The sequence below is a fragment of the Centruroides sculpturatus genome, unplaced genomic scaffold (assembly GCF_000671375.1).
Source record: "Centruroides sculpturatus isolate CEXI.00-Female unplaced genomic scaffold, Cexi_2.0 scaffold1110, whole genome shotgun sequence".
Lineage (NCBI taxonomy): Eukaryota > Metazoa > Arthropoda > Arachnida > Scorpiones > Buthidae > Centruroides > Centruroides sculpturatus.
The window spans coordinates 93015-120505 of record NW_019385394.1 but is presented as its reverse complement, the minus strand read 5'-3'; the positions used below and the strand labels follow the sequence as shown (position 1 = coordinate 120505).

The 27491-nt window shown below is 31.8% G+C and overlaps 1 protein-coding gene across 1 annotated transcript in view; it reads left to right on the top strand.

The window, feature by feature from the left end:
* The window catches only part of LOC111638488, a 74582-nt gene that overhangs the window by 36481 nt on the left and 10610 nt on the right, over positions 1-27491 (top strand). Inside the window, exons 4-6 of the mRNA XM_023384219.1 lie at positions 8089-10224; positions 17851-18003; positions 25181-25309. Of these exons, the coding sequence (XP_023239987.1) occupies positions 8089-10224; positions 17851-18003; positions 25181-25309 (2418 nt within the window). The remainder of the gene's footprint in view (positions 1-8088; positions 10225-17850; positions 18004-25180; positions 25310-27491) is intronic.

The window sequence follows — 27491 nt, the reverse complement described above, 5'->3', positions numbered from 1 at the left end:
ATATGGAACACGTGATGCCGTTCTATCGTTCGATGATTTAAAAAATTGTTTCAAAACGAATGGTTACTTTGACGATTTTACCTGAAGAAGGAGGACCCAGGAGGAGTCTGAAAACGTTAGTAATGTTAAATTTATTCACATCGGTTAAAGGTTTCGGAGGTACGTAATATTAAATAGCCTATGTTCACCCTGAAGTTCCATTCTAAATATTGGTGAAAGAATTTTTGAAATTGGATGAGTAGTTTTGGAGATTACCTCCTACATCCAAACTTTACCTCTTTATAATATTAGTATAGATTTCAAAAATGTATAATTTTGAATTTAAGTTGTTAATTGAATTATGTTTTTACATGTGAAGTGCTTGCATAACACGTAAATGGAGACACGGAGCATAAACAGATGTGCTGTAATAGAAATATACAAACAAGAGGTTTGTTTTTAATGCACCACAGCTTTGCTGAACTGTGACGTACATTTAAATGTGTAATTAATAATTAAAATATAAGTTTTACTACATTTCTATTCAATTACAGTGCCACTGAAAATTGTCCTGTATGCCACATTTGACACGTGTACTGTAGGTTGCTGACTCGTTATATACTTTTATTTTTGCATTTCTTGAAAGCTGGAACTCATATCTGTGTTGAACCTAGTCAAAGTACAGTACATAAGTTGAACATAGATATACAATGTATGTACAAGTGCTGGAAAAGTATGTAGGTTGACTTGGTCAAATTTTTAGTTTTGTTAATAAAAGCCGTATAGCTCCATTGCACTTTTACTTTTTTTAAAAAAAAGTGGATTTTTGCAAATAAAACAAACCCAAGGATGAAAGCATTACTCCTAAATAAGATAAAAATCTGGGCATGACAAAATTATTTTTTCATACTCCTAAATAAATATATTCTGAAACAATATGCAGTTTCTGACCTTTGTAATACCATTTATTATTATGAGACAGCTTACCCCTTTTTTGAACACCATCAGTTTTGTTTTAGACAATTTAATTTTTAAATCATAATCCTCATGAAATTCTGCTAAGATATTTATAATGATCATAAAATTCCTTCCTGCTGTCAAAACAGTCCCAGAAGAGTTGCAACAGTGCATATTAGATACAGTACAAAAGAAAAGCTAATAACTAAAAGAGAACAGAAAAGTTGGGTATAAGACAGAAATGTAAGTTTTTTTAAGATAATTTATTTTTCTGTAGCAAATTGGAGTATCTGCTATAATAACTATATCATCAGCATACATTAATTTATGCAGCTCTTTATTATCAGAAAGAGATAAACCCAGTAGACCAGACAGTTTGATATGAATCACAAGTTCGTTGACATATAAATAAAATAACATGGTACTTAAAATTGCAATACGTCAGTCTTAATATCAAAAACTTTGTATATTCATTTGCTGTTTTTATCATTGCAGTAACCTTCTTATAAATATCCATTATCAAATTTAAAAAATCCAGCAATAAGTTGCTTAACTTTCTAGGCAACATTTAATATTTTGGTTGCACCATCTGTCATATTTTATTAAAAAACTTTTTATACTTTTAATTACAGGTATCCATTGATTATTCCCTCAATGCTACCACATAGATCAAAATCGCATTACTCAAATACAGTATGTATGTTAAGTAAAGATTTTCTTTTCGCAGGAAATGCATTAGCCATTAGTTTCAAAAAGAAAAATCACTAAATTAGATACAAAACTTTCAACTTAATTTTCTTCATCAGCATCAGCCATAGGCAAATAGCACCCCCACTTTTGATTTTAAGAAGTGATACATTTTATTTTTTTGGATCTGCACATGCAAAGGTGATTTTGATTTAATGTTTCAAAAAAAAGTGCTGATAAAAAAAAACATAGAAATGAGCAGTTATTTAATGTGATGTTGTCACAATGCCAGGCTGCAATTTTTAATCCTATTTTTAATTTATTTAACTTAAAATATTTGCTTTCCATCTCAAATTAGTAGTGGATTGCACCCATAATCATGCTTTTCCTTTAATGATAGAGTTGTGTAGATCATCTATTTGCAAAACAAACTTACTAATACACCTTATCTTGCAGCCGAAGTTTATTATTTCAAACGTCATAGCGGACGAACTAATGAAAAATTAACAAATAAACTAAATAAATAGTGAAAAATTAATAATTGTAAAAGGATCTCCATGCAGTGGACAATGAGTCGGCGTCTCTATGGTTTATACAACCGGTTATTATTTACAACTATTTGCCAATATAGAAAATGCTCCATCTTATCATGCTGATATCCTGGAATTAGCACATTTAATTTGTTACACATCATTTTTTGAGTTTGAAGGAAATGTCTTCTTACAAGGAAGAGGCATGGCTATGGGTAGTCCTACATCTGCAATCCTTTGCAAATTGGTCTTGCGTCAGCTTGAAAAACACCATCCTACCCGAATTTCAACAGCGAATCATTTTGTACGCCAGATACATTGACGACGTATTCATACTTTGGCGCAAAGAACCTAATCTACATTATTTTTTAAACAAGATCAACAATAACCCTTACGGTTTAACTTTGCAGCTTGACCAGAAGAGCGACTCCAGTGTTAACTTCCTGGACATTTCCATTACGTGCAAGCAAGGACAGATCTGGACCGATATTTACTGTAAACCCTGCTTTCAACTTGTTATCATTCCACGCCAATCATTCGATCCCAAGCATATCAAATTGGCAGTTTTCAGATCATGGATTAAACATGCTTACACGCATTGTACAAGTTTTTGCGACACGATAAGGGAGCTAAAGTACATTGTTGAGATATCCCAACTAAATGGATATCCAAAGGAACAAATAGAGAATCTTATTTCATCCTTCCAATCCACTGAACAGCGTTCTCCCAAGATTGACCATAATAAACGAATAGTACTTAATTACATGCCATTTTTGAACAAGATACACAGATCTACTGCCAGGTCTAATAACATACACATTGTATACCGGCGCAACCCCACTATTTTCAAACTTTTGAGAAACGATAAAAAGAAAGAGGATCGGAATTCAACAATGGGTATATATTCGGTACCTTTACATGACCAACAATTCGATTCCAGGCTAGTTTACGTGGGTGCGACGATGCGTGGTCTGAAGCAAAGACTCAAGGAACATAAATACACAATTGATAAGAACCTTGATAACACTGTCTTGGCATCGTACGCAAAGCAACAGGATATAGACGTGCAATGGAATCAAGCATCAATTATAAAAACGACGACTAATAGGCAAACGATCAAACATCTGGAGAGGTTGGAAATCTATAAAGCGCACATGAAAACTGGTTGTATAAACCATAGAGATGCCGACTCATTGTCCACTGTGTGGAGATCCTTCTACAATTATTAATTTTTCACTATTTATTTAGTTTATTTGTTAATTTTTCATTAGTTCGTCCGCTAGGGTGTTTTCCGTTAACTTTTATTTCGAACGCATTTTATGTTCTATATTTACTGTTCTATTTTTGATAACTGACAATGATCGTTGAAAAACGATTGAGAATGTTTTTATTTTATTAAATTTTGCTGGATTTATATCGGTGTAATTTATTTTTCAACTTATTCTACCTCCAGTATGTTTTGGTTATATAATTTACAAGGAGATTTCAAAAAGAAGGAAGACATGAATTACCTATTGCAGAAACCCCTCTATATACAAACTACTATGTAACAATACGGATGAAGTTAACAAATTACAGCTCTCCCTTGATAGTCCAACGTTTTTAATCCGACATGCTCAGTAGTCCGACGCACCTCCCGTCAAGGTACCCGTCCTCGTTACGTGTCTGCTTGCACAGAAGCATGTCGTGACTTGAATCTCCCCATTCAATTCTTACGTGATGACACACATTTCGTGTGTTTTCTGTGAGCAGGTCTGTTCAAACAGTTGGAGTAGGGAATATTGTAAGCTACTGCTAGCAAAACAATGCAAAATATGTAATTATTTTCAGTAATCCAACACCCCTTTGGTCCCATACCTGTCAGACTATTAAGGGAGAGTGTTGGGTCGTTCCCAACTAGCCGATATAATAATTAATTGATTGACACGCTGTATCAATATTATATAAAAACATTTATTCAGAGATAACAATGGCTAACTCCAATTTAAATTTTACTTGGNACCCCTTTGATCCCATACCTGTCAGACTATTAAGGGAGAGTGTTGGGTCGTTCCCAACTAGCCGATATAATAATTAATTGATTGACACGCTGTATCAATATTATATAAAAACATTTATTCAGAGATAACAATGGCTAACTCCAATTTAAATTTTACTTGGGATATAAGCAGTCGAACGAAACGTGGAGTGTAGCTACATGCGGCCAGGAGGTAAGACAGCTAGTCCTGAAGTCTCTCCGGTCTTCCGACCTTCCCACGCTACTGCTCCAGCCCTTTTACTGCTTTACAGAAAGTGGTCAGTGACTAATATATACACATGAAATAGCTCGCAACTGTTACGGCTTAACAAGAAGTAGATCGCGACCGCAACAAAAGCTGTACAGTATAAAATACTTCTTCTTTGGATAACTGTTAAATTTTCAATTATCTATTAATATGTCTCATAACCAAACTTACCATAACAACCACATAGGCATATTATAGCCAATAGGTTTTGAGGCATATTAATAGGCAATTGAAAATTTAACAAATTATGTGTACCAGGGATATACTGCATCCTGGTAGTGAAAATGGATTTAAGTTAGATTTGGAATATGTAGGGTCACGAACTGCTCTTTAGCTACCAGACTAAAAGAGCATTCTTGTATGATAGAAAACAATAAACAGTCATGGTTTTAGCTACTTTTTCTTATGAGAGTCAGGGTTTATCTTGACATACAAAGTGGCAGAGCTGATATATGCCACTTGCAAATAAGGAGTCTGGAAATACTTGAAATCTAAATCAGCAGAGGGACAATTGTATTAATGACAAAGAATCTGCATCCATCTTGTGAAGAACAGGAAGACACTTTACAGCTTCCCATGGCCTCCCTTACATAAGTTTTTCCTTCCTCTGTTGTTAAGTCATGGGCATTGGCTCATACTATTTGTATGTTTATCTTCATTATTTACTTTTTGTATATTTATATTTATGTATTTATTCTTTTTTTGACATGTTATTTGATATCATATAATAATATAATTTACTGACAAAAAAAGTGTGTAAATACTTGTCAACAAAGATTACGTGACTAAGATTTTTTCAGTAGCAAAAGAAAAGAAAACAAACAGATTACAAAACATAAAAACAAACAATAAAGAAAACTGAATCAACATGACTTGATTATGTTTTAATAATTTCTTTTATGTGTGAATATTTTTAAGTATCTGTTTAATTTCTTTGCCTTTAATTGTTTTAATATTTTCTTAGGCCAAGTTCCAAATTTTTATTGAGGTGAATAGCAGTGATTTTTGCCCTATTGTTTGTTATACTTTTGGAGTAGGATTGTTTTGTTTATTGATTAATTATCTTTTGATGTCTCCTTGATTGCAAGAAATATTTATCTAATGGGTGTTCAGGTATATTTAGTTGTAGCCTATATTCATATATGGAAATAAGAATTTTTTTACATAAAGCATGTTTATGCATTAATTTCTTCTGATTTACTTACAAATAAGGTTTTAAAAAGAGGAGTGAATTAAGGAAGTTATATTTGTAATTTATGTAATACATATTTTGATGCATTTCTCTAGAGATTTTCATATGAGAAACTTGCTTTACGATCTTTCCTTTTATACAGACCTGAGGTGGTCTTACTCCCACCTGATTTGTGATTATGTGTTGAAATGCTAATCATTTGTATATCCCATCATATTGTACCTTTTCATGCAAATTTTACTTTTGTTGCGTGCTGCTTTCATGGTATAGCAATTTTAATGGCCAGCAGTGTAGATATTTAGTTTAATTATGATAGTTGTGAAATTTAACACATTACCACTAACGTGATATTGTATTCTTTGTTCAGAATTTTATGCAAACAAACTGTGAAATTTTAAAACTTCACATTTTGTTTGCATAAAATCAAATGAAAATATCTGCAGAAAAAACATCAGACATATTAAATAGGCTTTTTTAAATTTATAGATATATTGTTATACAAACAGTAACAAATACTCAGTGTTTGTGGGAGAAGCTCCTAAACATTGGACATGTCAAATGTAGTTTGAAAGTTTTGTTCAGGAAATTTTGAACTAAAGGGTACAAAATGTACAGGGTGCCCAAAAGCTGTTTACAAAGAGAAATTTCAAGAAGAAATTGTTAAAAATTGACAAATAACTTGTGAACTTGCAACAAATCATAGTATGTCACTGACATGTTGATTGTACTCCACATGCATTAAGTGGGGGAAAAAACTGGATCACACATAATTTTGTCTGACAAAGGTAGGCAGTTCTAAGGTTTCATTTTATTTTTAAATTAATTACTCATTTTTATTATAAAAACTATTTATGGATGACAAAATTAAAATATTTGTTAACTGAAAAGTGGGTCTAGCAGGTTGTGATTGTTCAGTTGAGTACCTAGATACTGTCCAGTACATTACCACTGTATTTGATTAAACCAATTTTGATATCTGAGGAATCATGAAGGGATTAATTAATCTCATTAATCAAGTGATATTTGTAATTAAAAATATAAAAAGTTTTTAATAAAATATTGTAACAGATGGCACCACCAAACTTTTAAATATTGCTGGAAAAGTTAAGTAACTCCTTGCTGGATTTTATTTAATAGTTATAGACAAACATTTTTGGGCAGATTTACAGCCAAAGTTTAGATCAAGCTTTATCACAACATACAAATGCATTTTATTTCAGAACATTATATACTTCTGTGATGCACAAACAATATTTAAAATTTTAGAATATAATTCAAATATATAAAATTAAATAGAAATGTGATATTTGTAAATTACTTACGTTAACAATCAAAAATATCTTATATAAAAATATGGAGGTCAGTAGTAAAGTTATGTTTGGCTATTACATTGACTTTTTTCTTGGGTTGTTATATGATCTTCAAGCAGTTGCTAATTAATCACAACTTATGTGGTTGATGCAATTTTCCTATGTTGATGTTTTAAAAATAAGAACTTCCGATTATCTGATATTCTCTCAGGAAAAGTTCTGTATAGTCAATTTTATTCCCTTTAGTTTCTAATAGCTGTAACTACCAGTTTACTGCTAGTGAAGTGACTTATTTCCTTTTGCAATATAATAATTGTTATTTGACTCTAATCAAAATTGATCTGTTAGTAGGCTTCAGTATAGATTAGGTCATGCCCTAAATCTTTTTACTTGTTGGGATACAATATAACCTCAGTGCTCTGGATAAATTTATGCTGTTTTTACCGTTTTGTAGCAATTGGTATATTGTGTAATTATGTCTGTGAGTGCAAAATGTAGGGGCAAAAATATTTTCTACTTTTGTGAGTTTTCATACTGATGAGTAGCTCACCCAATGTAATTGATCCTTTAAGTGATGATTTTAATCTGTGGTTCCAGTTTGTCATTTGGACTCTGCATTCACATTTGCAACTTTTCCTTACATTGCACATGTTATCAGTTGTACTACTTGTACAGTACCTCCATATGATTTTTGCTTCTGGACTATATTTGGTAGAGACAGCTATAAACATTACTTTCAATGCCAACTGGACTCTTGGCTGGCTTAAGATTTTACAAAACATTTAAAGATTTGATTATTATGAAGTTTGGACTTGATTGTTTTTATAAACAAACAAACCATTATAAATATTTTTTAATACTGTTTTAATAACTTAAATTATTTATTTATTTATTTATTATTTTTTGAAACAATAGAATTAAAAATATCTGGATGAAAAAATAAAACATCTAAATTCATTAGGCCACATACTATAAATTTTGGTAGTCAGAGATTCGATTTGTATACAAAGGAGAGAAAGACATTGTTTTGATATCTACATTATTAAAACTATAAATATTTTGTTACATCATCAGTATGAAGAATAGACAATTTATTTTCATCTTTTCAGTTAATTAAAATTTTTGTAATAGGCCTTTTTTGTTTTCAGGAATTTACATCAGATAGTCCTCAATTAAGTGACAGTGGAGAAGAAATTATGGGTATCTCTGCCAGTAATCATTGCATTCCTGTGTTCTTTGATAAAACAAATGGTGTATTTTTTAACTATCAACCTAAATCACATCAGTGTGACAGTTCGTTAAAACAAAACTTGGCTAGCCCTCTTTTCGATCCTTGTTCTAGCCTCGAGACTTCGTTTCTTCCGAATAAAGTTCAGCATTCGAAACCAAAGTGTTCCCCCAACAGAAATATTTATTTAGGAAATAAAAATGAAAATGTTTGCAGATATAAGTCTAAAATTTCTCAAAATGGAGAAAGCTGTAATGTTGGAGTATTAGAAGAAAATTTCCAGATGGTGTGCAACAGTGATCTTGAAACTGATATTTCCATGTTATCACATTGGGATCAAGATCAAGATATTCTTTCTACCTGTGATTCCTTTTCATTTGATGAAAGTGTAAAATTTCAAGAAACTAGTTCATTAAGAGCAAATTTTAGTCCGGCTTCTCTTCAGGAAAGATATCTAAAAGCAGAGTCTTATTTTTTACATGAAAAAGCTTTAAATAATTTAAAAGTTGGTCAGTTAAGCATTGAAAACAACGAGAAGTCCGGAGTGTTATCGGATTCTCACATTTTGCACATGAAACGAGATGCTTCGTCTGCCGATAGCCTTAGTAATATTTCCGATCAGTTATTTATCAATAATAAACAAGTAAAGAGGTTGTTTCATCAGGATATTTCCATAGATAGTGAAACATCAGATTTTAGTCTTGATATTCAGCCTCAGACGACAGAATTAGGATATCAGACAGTTGGTCAGTTAGAACAGCTCCAAAATCAACTTTGTGAAGTTAAGAAAGCTGTTCAGGAATTAGATAAAGAGTTTGTTGAATTAAAAATTTATGAAATGCCACCTAAGCATAGCTGGGAACTTTCAGCTATATCGCCTTCAGATGTTGATCAATCTTCTGGGAGTGAGAATGAAAAGAATAGTGCATCTGATGTGACGAGGCAAAATTTTGAAGAAATAGTTTCTAAAATATCAAATAATTCCTTATTACTAGAAAAAACTGATAAACCTAGACAAAATAATAAATCCTTTAATTTGGATTTAAATTCTATGCCTTTAGAACCTGATCACTGTTTAAAAAATGTGCCTGTGCCTTCTTTACATCAACCTAACATTGAACGTCATAGTAGTAATCAAACCAATGTTATCTGTACATCTTTTGATGGAACTTCAACAATATTAGAATCTGAAGTAAAACCACAGACTAGAAATTTAGACAGTGGAAGTGATTTTGGAAACTCATTAGAATCTGAGTTAGGAGAAACTTATGAAATTAGAAGATCGTGTAGTTTGGAATGGGATCCAATGTGTCTCCCAGAATATGCAAGTACGTTAGATTATTGTCAATCATTTCCATCACCTACCGATACACTTGCGTCCTTGTCGGAATTTATTCACGATCAAGAAATAGTTTCTCCGTTATCCGAAAGCGAAAGTAAGGATATAAAAGTTTTCCAAGTGGATCATAATAATAGTTTGAAAAAGCGTTGCAGATCACACAGCATTCCTTCTGAAATGTGCACTCAAGAAATTCAAAATTTGGCATTTAAGAAGAATTTACTTAAAAGAAGCATAACTTTACCATATTGTAAGAATGTACAAACAGAAAATGATTCTTTTTATCAAAAACAAATAGCTCACTCTAGTATAATGAGTGAAGACTCACTTCCTCTAAAATATCAATGTGAAAATTCTCTGTACAGTTCAGAAGAAAGTGGTTTTCTAGATACTCAAAGCACAAAAAAGAATGAAACAATTGTAAACGAGACTGATGTTTGTTCTGCTTCATCGAGCGTTCAATCAGATATTTTTAAAGAAAAGACTACTAAATATTTGTTGGAGGATGATAATGGTAATACTTGTTTTATTACTGAAAACCAGTCTACTAGTAGTGTAGATCCAACGAATGCAAGTATAAATAGAGATTCGGCATATTGTGAAGAAAGTTTCGTAGATAATTATTTAATAAAAAATATTGGGCATAAACAAAATTTAGTTGAATATAGTTTTCTTACATGGAAAGGAGAAACTTTGAAAAATAAACAAATTAGAAAGGTTAGAAAATTTAATAATTATTTGGCTTAAATACAACCATTTCTATTTATAGTAAAGTACCTGAAGTTTTACACAGTTTTTATTATTCAGAATTTTTGAATTCATAGAATAACAGTTTTATCTAAAAATATAGTTTTCAGTTGAGAATTAATAGTCTTGATTTATTTTTAATGTAATCTGTAGTAACACATTTTTCACAATACAGAACAAAAATTTTCATTCCTGTATCAAATTAATGATATGATGTAAAATATTGTATAAATTATAATGTTACAAACTTCAGGCACCTTGCTGTAACTTTAATTATCTTTTACTTTGTCAGAGATGATATTTTTTTAATGTTGTGTATTTAAAGATATTATTTTAAAATAACTGAAAAGTTTTCAAATTTATATACGTATGTATGTATGTATGTGGAAGTAGAGAGTAAAGATGATTACCATCTTATGAAACAAGTATGTTTGCTTTTTTGATGTTTATTGTTAAGGATGGGACAATTATCAAGTTAACCGATTAATGATTATTAATTGGGATTGTACAATAGTTTAATCATTAACTAATGGTGGTCAAGTATTTTTTAAATATTTTATAAAATTTCAATTTGTTTAAATTTTAGTTTTTATACAGTTATTTTTAGTTTTAACTTTTTGTAACAATTGTTTTGCTTGATATCTGCCAATTATTTATATAAATATTTATTATTTATTTATGATTTAAAGTTGTATGAAAATGTTGAAAAATAAATTACATAAAATTGTCTTAATTAAGTTGTATTAGTACACCTACTATAAATTTTGGTAGTCAGAGATTCGATTTGTATACAAAGGAGAGAAAGACATTGTTTTGTTGTTTTCTTCCCCTTATTACCTCTGATTAGTAAGAAACATCATAATCACTATTGGTTTATTTGGTATACTGGCAAGTAAATAACATGATTGCACCACTGTAAAAAAAACGAATTAGTATGATTTTATGTTTACATAAGAAAAGAAATAAGGATTTATTTTACTTAGCATCTTGTCAACATTGCATTGTAATGAGGCTGCTTGATTAGTATCTAAACTAATTTCAATAAGTTACTTTGGTTAAGAAAATAGTTCAGATAAAATATTCCTGTGTATGTAAAGTTATTTTACAGCAAAGCTGTGTTAATAAAGCCCATAATTAAGCTTTTTTATACAAGTTTTTAGAAATTTATTTTGAAATATGATGATTATATTACAGTAGAGCATAGATTATCCGAAATAATTTGCGACTGGGGTTGTTCTGATAATTGATTTTTCGGATAACTGATCATTTACGAAAAATATATATAGTACGTGTCTTACAAATACATACCTTACATAAAGTAGTACATTAAAGTAGGCCTACAGTTTAGATTGGCATAGTTAGGTCATAAAATTATTTAGTGTAATGTCTATTATGAACAAATGGTGTTGTTTCATCAAATATGCACAGAGATATTAATGTCTAATGAGTTGGGTGTGAATGAATTTCCTAATTTAAAAGGAGAATATTAGTATATTAATAAAACAGTATATTGTATCAAATAACTTAAACTGGTATTTATTTTGTACTCATTAGTTCCTCCTTAGTCTGTTTTGTTACTCTATACACCTATATTTTAAAACTTAGCGTTATTTCTTCATAACATAATTTAAAGAACAGAAGAAAAAACGTGTTATGAACAGTGCAGAATTAAGCTAATTTTGGTTAAAAAAAACTGAAAACTTTTATTTTTGTTAGTGAGTATGCCTGTACAATAAAAGCATCACAGTATCATGTAGCCCAGTATAGTGAACTGCAGGCCTGCTGAACTGTGAATACTGTATTTTTATATACTACAATAAATCAAGAATACTCGGGTATTTTCTAAGTAATAAAATAAAAAATATTTGAAAGGTAATAAATTAAATAATAAAGTTTATGTATTAAATATTTCATACACACATGTGCTATATTAAAAACTTAATAAAAAATGATAGAATATTGAATGAATGATTGATTGATTGATGAACACTTAACACAATTTACAAATACAATTAGGCTAATGAGAAAACATAGTATAATACTTTTTTAACATTTTTTAACCATTTCATATTAGTATTTTGCAGTGGCGTGCCATCCACGAAAACTGTGGAAACACTGCCCCTTGTATTTTCTAAAATATACATACATGTTGTGCAGTTATTTTCATATTTTAACGTACTTTGAATTACTTAAAATTAATATTTTATTATAACTGCATTATGTATCTTATTACAAATTTCTATATGTATGAAAAACAACGATAAAATTGCTATTTTATATTCAAATATAAATTCTTATATGCATATTTCCAATGAAAGCACCGTGTTGTCGAATACGAGATAGCTTCCACAGCGAAAATATTTGAATCGTGTAAAACAGCCAGATTATACACATTCCTGCATGCGTTTTACAGAGCACCAACCTCACGCAGTTTTATCTCGTGGATGATACACACCAAAATATTTTATAACACTTCTAATGATGCTATCCAGGGCTGGCACAGCTTCCCTATCATCAAATGTCACCGCATGCCACTAATATTTCGTATGAAGTTTATGAACATTGAACAAACAATCAAGCATTGTAGAGAATAGTAGAAAAGTAGTGAAAATGAAATGCATAAAAAGCATTGCTTTTAAATGTTTTAATTATAATATTTACTTTTTACTTGAAGGTTTGCATTTAACTTTTACAATCAAAATTCAAAACACAGTATTAACAAAAAATGATAAAATTTAAGTTACTAAATAAAAACAAATATATAAAGTTATAATTGGTTTTAAACATGTAGTTTAATATCTTTGCTACATACTTAGAGCTCTCAACTATCTGCTTTCTGTGCAGACGGTCCACTTTTTAATTAAGGATATTGTCGTATGTCTGTTGTGTTTGGCATTTGTCCATTTTTATGCCAATGATTCCAATTATCAACTTTTTATTTTACACTTTGTTTTAATAATAATATTTTTTCAAGCAAACTGAGAATGGCTGATGGCTGCCTAAGTTACTTTTCTCAAATTTCTGTCTAGCATGGAAGATGATGACGCTGGTAATTTTGAAAATTGTTCTCCAAAAGAGGGTAGATTCATAATGGGCAAAGGTTAAAATTCCAAATTATGCAAAATAGAAATTGCATTACTATGGCTTAGTAATGCTTGAGAGGAGAGGATCCTAAGCATTATAAAAAAAAACAAAACTGATGTCAGAAATTGTTTTCAGAATAATGGGATGTCTGATTGCTTGTAAGTTGCAATGGTTTTCAAGCAATACTAAATGCCATGAACTATAGACTGATTCTGATCTTTTCAAGAAAGCAAAGGCTGCCACTAGAAGTTATAATGACTACCATTGTAAAAAAAAATTCTTTTAATCCAAAATACACCCAGCCTGTTGTATATCTGGACTATACTGTTGTATATATCTATAAATATAATGTACTGTACACTTATTGTAACTTTACCCCTTTTGAACATTAACAAATTTTTATGACTCAACATTAAATCTCTATATAATAGAATTTATTTGATAAAAGTTTTTTAATATTTTCCCCTAAAACATAAAAAACAAAAATAACAGCAACTAAAAATATGAAATTAAAAATTTACTTGTGAAATTTTATCTTTTTATTTTATTATAAATTCAAAAATTATCATTTTGAATTGTCCTGCATTTTTGAGAAAACTTGCAAAATCCAAAGTCAATTTTTGAGAGTTGTCTCATTTTTACTTTAAGAAATTTTCTGAAGTAGTTGGACAGTTTTCTTTTGACAAATATATAATAGCTTTTCCAATTTACAGTACATTTAATGATTTGATTTAAAACCTCAACCTACAGAAGATTTGCTACAAATTACACAAAATGATAGATGCTCACTATTAACTGTTTTATACAGAAATTTATATTTTAAAAGTTACGCAACATGTTTCTGTTTTCTTACAATATTGTTTTTGGGTAATTTCTTTTTACATACACTAATTCACTAAAATTTTTGTTGTTGTTTGTTTTTATTGTTGTTTTTCAATATTCTTCAACTGAATGTTGTCTATTTTTTTTTTTTTTTGTTTGTTTTTGCTGTCAAACAAAGCCAAAGAAGGAATATATACTTTTTCAAGATTTTTTTAAGCAGAGGAATAATGTTTATGAAAAAATGTTTGTGCAACTACACAAGAAGAATTGGTGACCAAATATAGAGTTGAGACCCCAAGTGGGTCTCAACTCGTTCTATGCTGTACTGTATTAGTATAAGAAATGATAAAACATCCAAAATGGATGTGATAAAATAATTTTATATCATATTTAACCATTTATTTTACTGTTTCTCTACATTTTACAAGGGCGTACCCAGGATCTGATCTAGAGGGGGGCAGCTCTTATTAGTTTCAAGGAAGTGGGGAGGGAGAGTGAAACATGACGATTTCTTATAAAATATACAAAATAACTCAAAATTATTGAAAAACTGTTATTATTATTCATTAATTAACATACTAATGCTACATGCTACCACTTTATACAGGGCCTACTACCTACCATGTAGTTAACTGAATTAGATTTTTATGTTAGCAATAATCTTCTTGGATTTACCAAACATTTTTCTGTAACTTTCTTTTCCACCATCTCACGGTGTTCTTTCACAAAATTCCGATGCACGCTCGTCAGGCATAATGCAGTCGGTCTTCCCTCTCCCATAGTCCTCCTAAGCAAGGTCTTCACTCTTTGAAGCTTACTGAAAGATCGTTTTATGGTTGCCATAGTGCATGGAATAGTGCTCAGAATTGTGAATGATTTTCACATGGAAGAAAAAATATATGTTTTGTTAAACAGGTCAATGACTTCTATAAGGAAGAAATATTCTCGAGCATTATATTTTAATGCTCAAGCCACAAACTCAATCTTGTGGTGAATGATGCAAACGAGGTACTGGAAATTAGAAATATTACTTCCACTGTAATGGATACAATAAACTTTTTTAGGGAATCAACTGCTCGTAAGAATTACACTCCATATCTATCACGAATGTGTGAAACAAGATGGTCGGAGAAATATAAATAGATTTGAAAATTTTGTCAAAATTTCCCAGAGCTTGTGAAAGCGCTAGTAAAATTATCCATGGAGGGAAATTATGTCACAAGAAAATCTGCATACCAGTTGCATTCAGCGGTTACAAAACCATTGTTTATCGTTGCTCTAATTACTATAGCAAATACTTAGCAGTGTTGGAACCAGTAGTTAATACCTTGCAAGCAAAGACCGTGGATTTAATCACAGTGGAAGAATACATTACAGGAATCCTCGACATACTTAAAAGCAACTGTAAGGACGCAGATCAAATCACTGGCAAATTACTTAAAAAAGCACAAGACATGACAACGGAATTGGAAATAGAAATTTGTGTTCTACGTCTTGCTCATAAGCAAAAACACAGGAGCAATCCGCCATCAGACAATGACTATGAATACTAGCAATGTTCTGTAATTACTGCATACTTACATATCAGGATTCGCTTACATTGTTAAGTATTCGATTTTCTCAAGAAAAACCCTAGCCTTTGCATTAACAAAACTACACTTTTTATACATGGCCAAAATGAGTATCACAGATTTACGCAAGAACACAGAACTATTTACAAATTTTTGAGTTGGATGATGTCACTGGAGAACTGGACCTTAAAATCGCTTGTACACCACCCTCTTTGCCCACCATTGTAGAGCAGCTGTCAAAACCAAATCCAATGCAATATTCTGGTGGAAGATTATAAACTAACCATAAAATTGTCAATTGCTTTTGCAATTGATGAGGCATCTTGTGCTTTTAGTTCCACAAAACCTACAAATTCTTCTTATATTTTTCCTTTGCTTTCATTGTAGAGTAGCAAGCCAATTGATACTAAATTGATACATCTGTACTGTGTGTCTGTATGTCAATTACAATTCTTCAAGGGAGAGGCAGCTGCCCTCCCCTGCCCCTCACTGGGTATGCCCTTGACACCTTGCACTAAAGAATTTCATCAAAATGATCAAAACCACTATATTTCAATTAAAATTTTGGCTGTCAGCTTTTTTATCTATGATGTCGGCTTTTATCAAAATCCCAGGTGGAGAGTTTTGCACTTATTTCTTTAAATATCTAAACACTGCCATTAGCTAGGTTGCTTTTTTGGTTCAAAGTTCATTTCTTTGTTTGGATTAAATGAGCTGAAAGGACCAAAAAAAGTCATTCAATTCTGGCTGATGAAGCTGCAGCTGGGTAACAAGAGCAATGGTTTCTGGATCCAGGCATTACAACGAAAACCACAGTTCAGAGGCTTGATAGATATAGCAAGGACAAAGAGAGAATTTTTGAAAGACCCTATTTGACAGATAAGCTTGATAAAATATTGGGCATGGATTAGAAAAGAAAATTACTGGTGTATTTTAAGGCCTAATCAATCTGCTTGATGGATAGTTTTCACCAGTAAACTGGAACAAGCAGGTTTGCTACAAAATGAGCAACAGAAATAGCTCATCTCCTTCAACTTTGAAAATTGAGATGCATATTTTCACTTTTTTTCCTTTTCTGACAATTGGGTAGTTCACAATTGAGAAACTTTTCAAATTTATTTTTCCACAACTTGCCTACACCAATATGATGATATGCTGTTAGCTGTAATTATTATTTAAGTAATTATTTTTTAGTTTTGTAAAAATCATAAATACAGAATATTAAAAAAACAAAAAATCAAAGTTTAAAATGAAAAAGAAACAGTGTCTACTTTTTGTTTTAAAATATAACATTTTAAAAAATTGAAGACCAAATACATGTGATGAATTAGAGAAATCACATGTATTTACATAGCAATAAAAAGCACTTATAATGCTGAACTCAATGAACTCTGTCCTACAAAATACAAATAAAAAAATTTGATGTCTTCACACATCCTTCACAACCATAAGAACATAAATAACATGGGTAGAATCAACCTTTCCTTTGAGGCTCTTCTCTGCTTACAAATATGTAAATTGATTAAAAATTGCTCTGCAAAGAAGAGCCTGAAAAGAAAGGTTGACTCTGCTCGTGTTATTTATGTTCCTGTGGTTGTGAAGGATGTGTGAAGACTTCAACATTTTTATTTTTTTTTAGTCCAATTTCTTTTCAAAAGACTGCTTCTTTGTAACCTTGATGCATGGCTTAATAATAGCATTTTTATAGCTCTTAGGCTAAATCTACTGGAGCCATAAAAAGGCATATGAGTTCTCAGTTCAGGCTGCACTGGCTTTGCTTTTACGTTTTCACAGCAAAAAATCATTTTCACCTCTATCATGATGAGCCTTTCTGATGACCTACCTCTCCAGTAAAGAATGAACCAATACTTTTTTCTGCACATCAATGCTGGGTGGTTAATTTTCATTCCCTTGTTTTTGTTTTCTTCATCTTTGGTAAGTTTTTAATTGTATTTTTCTAGTATGGGGCCTTTTTCTGAATGCAATAGGTTCACCATAACAGTTCAAGCTTCAAGGTGTCAAAAATATAGTTTTTGCCACTGCATATATATGATGTGATAAGAACGGATTCAAAATAATCATCAGTGTATATTGATTAATTTTTTTTGCAATATTTTAGGGCTATGAAGAAATAGCAGAAGCTTTTGGTTTCAAATATCTTCGTGTGATTCATAAAGATGATTATTGTGCAATTAGAGCGGCCCTCTTCCAAGTTTTATCTCAAGGTCTTCCAGTTTTGAATCATCATAATTCTGCAAAACTGATATATCAGGTATTAATGTTTAGATAAGTAAAACTTTAAAACATTATTTTAATTTTACTGTTACTAATGTTTAAAATTTTTAACTCTGTGTTATGGTATAAAAATCAGTTTTTCACTGGTTGATCATGTATGCACAAATTATATTTGATATTAGTATATGTATGTAGCCTATACAGAATATGAGATAAATCAAAATTTTTTGCATTTCTACCCTGTCTTAATACAAAACAATGCAATTTGCAATATTAACCTTCTCAATTTAGCTTTTAGCCAAAGTATGAACAATAGCCTACACATCTTATAAAAATCTAATATCATCAACTATCTTAATCCTCAGCCATGACAGCTTTTAACACCACTTTACCAATTGTCAGTAACAATATTGTAATTTATAATTAAAAGAAACCCTTCATTATGACAGCTTAATTTTATTGTCTCTTGTTCTTTCTTTTTGAAAAACATACACATGTACTAATATCTTAAGGGATTAATTAATATCTTTTGCATTTATATAATACATCAAAATTGTATAGTAAAATTTCACAATAAAACATTTACTGCACTTTGGTTTTATAGTCAAAATTCCTTGAAATAGTATGGATTGTAGATAGGTTTTTGTGCACACACAAAAATTACTGTCTTTATGCATAGTAAATCACTAATGCTATCTGGTAATTTTTTGGAATTATTATGAATAATAACACTTTTACAGCACTCTTGCTCTGCAGCCAACACTCCCTTAAGTAGTATGTTTTTATTAGGCTCCTTCTTCACATTTTACAGTATAATACATTTTACATCTCTCATTGTTAGTTCTTAGGCCTCTTAGGCCTCTTAGTGCTCTCAGAGCAGGAAGAGGCCTTTTCTACAGAACTGCAAAAAAACAACAAAAAAAATACAGCATATGAGAAAATGTTTTTTAAGAAAGTGGGAGGAAAGTATTAATGTAGGGATAGGAGAGTGCAAGACTTCAATTCCAAGTTTGAATCAAAAGTGAAGAGACTGCTATTTGTTTGTTCCCATAGCAACTATTCTTTAAGTTTGATTTTTGGATAATAACCTTTGGTTATATACCGAATATGCCTTTTCACCCACCCACTGGGACGATTGGACCTTCATTTCAATGTCATAACTGTAAACCCATGATTCACCACCTGTTATGATCCTTGACAAGAAGTTTTCATCTTTTTTCTGAATGATCAAGTAGTTCCTGACAAACCTGGGCGCGATTGGCTTTTTGGCCATCCGTCATCAGGTGTGGCACAAATTTCGCAGCAATGCAGTGCATCTTCAATTTTTCGGTCAAAATTTTGTAACAAGATCCAACTGATACCCCACACTCTTTCAGCCAAGCTCCCTGATGGTCAGATGTCGATTTGCCCGCATCAGGGTGTTGATTTTGTCGACGTGTAGGTCGTCAGTTGACGTGGAAGGATGACCAGGATGCTCATTGTCTTCAATCGACTGTCGACCACCCTTAAGCGTTCGTGCCACTTGAAACATGTCGTATACTTCATAGCAACATCACCTTAAGCTGTGTTGAGCATAGCAAATGTTTCAGTCGCAGATTTTCAAGTTTAACACAAAATTTCACAGCAAGTTGCTCCATCGGGTTATTCATTTTGAAATTCAACAAACAAAAAAATCTCACTTCACTAAATAAATATATCTGTAATCGGAAAACGGCTTTATCACCAGACGATCTGTGCAAACCTAGTAACACCAAGCATATTCTTCTGGAATCGACTGAAGCCGCACAATTCAAACAGTCCGCGTATTTTTTTGAACAGACCTCATATAATTAAACTTAAACATGCAATTAATGTTATTATGAGGCTGCAAATATAAATAACAATTTTAATTTTATTCATGATTTATAATGTTTTACATGAATGAACAAGTATGACGACAACAAAATTCTAATCCTTAGAAGGATTACAATTTTGTATATTGGTGCTCTTTGAGCCTTGCTTTCAGGTTCTGCATGATGACTCTCATACACATACACTTTCATTGAAAATGGTGATTCTCCAGTGGGATGGAGTAGATTCCAGTGCACCAGAATGATTTTCTTTCGGTTCATCATTTCTGAATATACTAAACATTGTAGGAATGTGTTTATAGTAGTGATGTAACGAATATTCGGTTACTATTCAGTATTCGGCCTATTTTTTGCTATTTGGCCGAATACTGAATATTTAATCACTATTTGGCCGAATACAGAATATCTAAAAACAGGAGTAAGAAATAACAAAAACACAGTAACTTAATCATTTTGGTATTTAGATTTAATGTTATCAGGTTAGTGTTGTTTGTTTATATTTATTTATAACTTATAACGTGCACAAAATAAAAAAAAATAATAATATTAGTCACATGTATTTACAATTTATAATTACAAATATCAGCACACGTACACACCTATTCATTCGAGAATCGTCACACATATCTGAAGGTCTGACCCTGCCTATCCTTTTTAAGTGCTCGTCTTTGCTCTTTCCTTTCTCTTTCCTCCATCTCTCTAGTCCACATATGCCTATGCATACATCATAATACACGCTCACGATACTTTCGATTCGTCACTTTTCCATCGTAGATTTTCCATTTTATAATTACGTGACTCATAGCCTGGTGATAACGGAGAAAAGAGACAGATAGGATGTCGGTATATGTCACACTTATGATTTCACAGATTCGAGACAGCTTGATAGCCCGAATGGTCCCAGGCTTTCGCCCGTGCACGCTAAGTGACTTTCATTACAAGCATTTAGCTTTCCGAAGTCTATGACAACACTTGTTTGGCATTGACGGCCACAAATTTCGCGCCAATAAGCTGCTTCGAGTTGTTCGATTATGCTATCAACTCAATATCATATTTATTTTCACATTTTCACTTCGCGGTCTTTCTCTGTTCTTTTTCTGTTATTTACACGTGTAGGTCATTTCATTGTTATTCACATTTGATATCATCATTTATCACATACTGCCATGACGCTCTTGTCTGTTCACTACAACTGTCAAGAATTAATGTGATTTGCGAAGCGTAGTGACAGTGGGCCAATGGAGAGCAGGCCCTTGCTATAATGCGGTTTGCGCGCCAATTTTTGTATGTGCGTTAATTGAGCCGAATAGTTTGGCCGAATATTCGGCTATTCAGCTACGCTCCTGGCCGAATATTCGGTATTCGGCCTGAGGCTGAATATACTATTCGTTGCAACACTAGTTTGTAGGCTACTCTTATTATGGCAACCATCATGAATTTTTTTCGGGTGTGGAAAAGTAATTTACCGTGCACCTCCTTAAAGTATTTTGTTGTGAGGATGCATTTGTTGTCTGATCATATGCCAAAATTAGATTATGTATTGTTGTTATTGGATAACTATACTGTTTTTTGCAAGTTTATTGATATGTTCTAATTCCTTTCTGGTGAACAGTCTGACACTTGTACAGTTCACATATGCTCTTCTACTGTATTTGAATATTATTTTTACATTTAAATTTTATAATGTGTTCATTGTAATTTGTATTTTGTTTTCTTTTAATTTTAAAATGCTAGTTTTGTATTCAATTTGCTAGTTTGTTCCAGTTCTGCAGATTCTGAGAAAGATCTATAAATAGGTTAAATGTTTTTATTGTATTAATCCCTTTGCTGGAAGTCAATAAATTGTTTGTGTATATCAATGTAGAGATAGTGTTTTATTTTAACTTTATATAATTTATGATATTTTGTAAAGATTATTTAAAATTTTAAAAAATAATCTAAAAATTATAAATTAGAATAATACTAAAAACTAACATTTTCTGTCACTAAAGTTTTTTTTTATTTCCTACCTTATATGAGACAAACTATTTTCCTTAACCCAAGTACTTTCAACAGGCCTTTCAGCCCATCATCAGGGAAGAAAATTATTGAAAAAGTTTGAACTTAAAGGTTTGAAAACCCCTTCAAATTCTAGTATTTAAAAATTCATAATCACAAATTTTTGACAAGACTATGTCTTGTCGTATATCGTGCTGCTGTAAACAGCTGGACATCTTAGAGGTTTGAAGGAGTACATGTCATGAGCTGCAATTTGGCACAGAAATCATGCATGCATAAAACATACCAGACTTGTAAGTAGTCAGGGGACCGAGAACCAAGTCAAAATAAAATACAAAATGGCGACACTCTTTCTACAAACAGGCGCTAGTGCGAGATTTGTGCACGTGTTGCTTGTTGGGAAGTTGGAAATGTGAACATTGCAAAATCAAATTTTGACAAACAAATCTTTGAAAAAACCCATTTACCTGTCCCGTGTTATTCCCGACATATCTCTGGTTGTGACCTGCTGACCTTGACCAGTTGACCCGAGATATCTCATTTCAGCATCGGAATGTTTTTGAAACTAGATAGCGCTAGTCGTTATAATGTTATATTAAAAGTAACTTGCAAAATCTAATTTTTTTTTCTGTTTTTACATTTATTAATATATTTATTTTGTTTGTACAAAATAAAAAAATAATTTTGGACAATACAGTAGCCACGATTATTTTTTTCAAAAATGGGAAATTTTCATTAGACATCCACAAAAATTCAACCCAGGGAGACATGCAACAGAGAGAAATTTCAACATTGGATAGGTTAATTTCACTGAAAATGCCTTGTGATCGTGGCTGTGGCCGAGGCCAGCAAAGTTTGAATGATTGCGCTCAAAACCAGTGATACCAAAGAAGATTGCAGAATGATGAGAACAAGACCCGCCATGAGTGTTGAAGTGATCCCGCTTAGTAGTGAGTCTCTGAGACATAGTTTCAACATGACACACAGAGGCTGACATTTTACCCGGCATGGTGTGTATATACAGTCGACCCCCCAATAACACTGTTGATTATTCCGTTTTATATGAATTTCTTGTTGCACGAGTCACTTAGATTTTACAAATACATGAGCTGTTCACAGCCCAGCACACATAATTTGTAAAATCTAAGTGACTTGTACAACATGGAATTCATATAACACGGAATTATCAACAGTGTTATAGGGGGGTGGACTATATATATATATATAAACAACATCATTCCAATAACCTGATGTATTAATAATCAACCAACCAACATCTGAAATAATCAGCAGAAATTATCTTACAAATATTATTTTTAGAAAATACATGATAAGAACAACTAGAGGTAGATGTTAGGCACCATCTCTTAACTAAAGTAGAAACTATAATTTAATTTTAAATTTAGATTAAATTGGAAGAAAAGAACTGGACGGAAGCGGGACTCTAACCCGCAACTCTCGCTTGCCATGTGGATGCATTTCCAATTACACTACTTGAATCTCCAGTCTGATCTCCTCTTCCTGTACATTTAACATTACAAATTTAATTAAAATATAATTATTAAATTTATTATGAGTTGTCACCTAACCTTACTGATGAATTTGACCAAAGAGGGAGCTCTTTGGTCAAATTCATCAGTAATTTATAATTATTAAAACCGATATTTAGCTTAATGTCATATGGCAGTGGTTGTTGCTTTAACAAAGGGATTCCCATGTTTTACAATTCTGTTAGCAGGCACAACTAAGAACTACAAAATCCTTACAACTAACTTAAACTAACTTACAGCTATACAGACAAAATGGAAAATTAAAACAGATGAAGAAAAGGGATACCCATACTCTGTTGAATCCTTTTTACAGAGATGATTACATTCAATGATTTTCAATGATTCCTTATTAGTCTTTTTTTTTTTTTTTTTCCTTTTTCTTTTTCTTTCTTGGGGAGGTTGATATATCCATTTGGTGGGGATCAAAGAAGTGTCTCTTTACCAATGATTAACTGATGTCTCAGGATTCTTATTGTACAAAGCTTTCAAGAACTTCACTCCCTTGCCACAGTCAGGATCAAACTCCTCTCGCCACTCTCTCCTTCCGTATGCCTTCCTCCCCATCCAAACAAATGTTTCCTCTACCCTTTTAGCCCCTCAGGCAATTTTTCTTTTCCCTACAGGACAGTTCAGAACAACAATCATCAACCAAATGAAGTGGAAGTGAGGACGAGAAGATTGCAGATGCGGGAAGGGACAAAAAGCTAAGACAGAAGCTAAAAACTATAATATTTTAACTTAAAATTATGGCATACAGCCACAGTTCTCAGAACTATCATTTGCAGAAAATGTATTGTTTCACATTCTCTATGTTGCAATGCTGTTTACTTTCTCAATATCTTAACCATATTACTGAATTTTACCAGATTATTTTATATTGTTTTGTTTGTAGGAAAATTTTTATGATTCTATGCAAATACATGTTTCACATTCTCTATGTTGCAATGCTGTTTACTTTCTCAATATCTTAACCATATTACTGAATTTTACCAGACTATTTTATATTGTTTTGTTTGTAATTTGTATTGTATTTTATATTTATTCGTAATTAATAGATAATAACAGACTACTCGTAGTATCTTATATCAGTATCTTAAATCGAAAGATATTTTATATCATTTTAGATATATTGTGTTTCTTCGGTATATCTACAAAACGAACAATTTTTAAATTTTTAAACCCTAAAGGAACTAAAACTTTTCCGTTTTTGATTCAAGGTGGATTTTTCACTTTAAATCTAGGACCAAAAACACCATCTTTGCGATATGAATGCCTACTTTATTATCTCCCACGAATTTTAATTTTTTTTCTGCCTGAAGCGCAAATTCCGAATTTTTTCCGAACGCGTTACATGATAAATTTATTGGTGTGCAATGTTTCGAAATGCGCTGCCATTTTGTGTAAAGATGCTAAGAATTTTGGATTTACTTATCTAAACTAGGACATGGTGTCTAGATTTCTTACATATTGCACAGTGTAATGGCAATTTTTTATATAATTAACAGCGCAAAACTGAAAACAGAAGAGCAAAAAAAAGTGCCAAAACATATAATACGTGATATCGATTGGTGCCTTCTGTTATATTCATGGAATGAATAATAAAATGGAACGAAAGATGAAGCAAGAAGTCGGCAGGAAAAAATTCTTCCATTACAATAATGAGAATTTTATCGTTGCATCATCAAATTACTTTACTTCATTTATGTTATTTTTTATTTAAAACGATTGAAGATAATCATCACTTGTAATTGAAATGCGTGTTTGTCAACTTCAAAGTGAAAAATTGTNAAGGTGGCAACTCGTCATTCTTACCCAGAAACTTCAAAGATGGATTGATGGAACATATCCTTGGTTGACAGAATGGGATTTTGGAGAAAATTTATCATATACTGGAAGCGAATGTATGCAAGGTTTCTATAATTGTCTTCATGTTTTACAAAGTGTGGTAAGAGTAAAAACTTTTTGTGTGTTTGTACTTATTACATATACAGTACTTACTATTTATCGGTATTTAACGTGAGAATTTGGTACCATGAGCACCAATCAATATTTATAAGAAACTATTCTTATTGAGATTGAAATTCCCATGCATTTCATTTAGATAGTTGGTAGATTTTGGTTTGCATTTTCCTAAGGTCTTCTTCCAGTGTTTCTTTGATTTCTTGTCTGCATTTTCTTTATTTATTGACATTTTGTTTTCATTTGCTAGGGGTAGTGATATTTATTCTAATGCAATTGCAAAGTATAGTGAATCATACCTCTGCATTACAGATATTTCTATTGGTAAATACAATTTAATTAACTTAAAAACTTTATTTTGCTGCTTTCCTGCTTGTTTATTGTTTTAACTAACATTTATTTTCTTACCATTAAATAAAGAAATGTCTGATAACTTATGTGTTTACATCCCTCTTATTTCATATCAGTTCCTTTTATATCAGTGCATTATATAAGTGGAAGAGTTGATCAATTTTGATCAACACTTCTATTTATTTTATTTCATTTAGAATTAGAATTGATGTATGGATATTGTGTTGTAGCACTATAATATTGTTTGCAGACACAACTAAAGTGATTAGATTATACTGGAATGAGGAACAAATTTAAACCATAAGAGATTAATGGATAAGCTTGTCCCTTTTTTCAATATTTCAATTTACAATGTGTTTAGGAAGAAATGAATAATTTAAAAGCATAAATAATTTGTATGGTAAAAATAGAAATTTACTTGCTTTTTCAGGCAACCGAATGTTTTATTATATGTAAAAACGTTTTTGACCTTTTCAGTTACAAAACTCTTGCAATGAAATTCAGAAAAGGCAATATGAATATTTATTTTTATGATATGGTGCCACAAATTTTGTAATTGAAACCTTGGATTATTTCCCAAGAAGTGAAACACAGCTTGTCAAAAGCATTATTTTATCTTAATTTTCAATTTAGCTTAAGCTACCATGAATAATATTTTTATTTTGGTGTTATTCACTTGGAAAAACATAAGAAAGCCATTTTAAAAAAATTAAACAAGATTGATTATTATAAATTTTTTACATATTATAAATATACATACAAAGATATAGTAAAATATTTAAGTTAAAGTGATTTCTAAGTTAATGTATATATATTAGAGACAGACATTTTATATATCAAAGCCTAATATTTTATTCACATTAATAAAATTGTTCAAATAACAATTCTGAATTGAAGCCGTCGATTCAAAATGGGCCAACATCCATGAAACCTAATTTTTCAGAAACTAAAAATACTGAATTGTAAGAGCACATTGAAAGCAATGTTCCTTCTAATTTTTTTGTAGATGAGCAGAGCATATACTTCTCTGAGCGAAAAAAAATTTTCCTGAGCATATATATATATATACACTGGACGACAAAAAAAATAACGCACCATGAAGGACTTGTTGGATTTGAATAAAAATTGGTATATGACATCATCATAGCTAGACAGGTATATGATTGCAACCATAAAACAAAAACATACTTTATTGTTCAGTAATATACAATACAGTGCAGGCGCTAATATCCTGTTGGGCCGCCTCTAGCACGGATACAAGCTGTGATACGCCTTGGCATGGAGGCATAGAGGTCACGAATAATGTTCTGAGGCATATCTGACCATGCATGATGCAATTGGGACTCAAGATTCGTCAGATCCTGTGGCTGTCGCAGCTGGCGACCTAGGTGGTCCCACACATGTTCGATTAACGATAAATCTGGAGATCGTGCAGGCCAAGGAAGTGTGGCAACGTTACGTAGGCATGCTTGGGAGACCGCTGCAGTGTGTGGCCGGGCATTATCCTGCTGGAATATGCCTGTCGGAAGCCCTGCCATGAGGGGCAACACATGTGGCTGGAGGATGTCTTGCACATATCGTTGGGCTGTGAGGGTAGTACGCATGACAACTAGAGGCGTCCTACTGTCGTATGTTATGGCTCCCCACACCATAACACTGGGGGTTGGACCCGTGTGCCGCTCCACAGTATAGGCCGGGTTGACACCTTGACCAGCAGGCCGCCATACTCTCACACGGCCATCGTGAGCCCCCAAACAAAAGCGGGATTCGTCACTGAAGACAATACGCTGCCAGTCGGTAGCTGTCCACGATTGTCG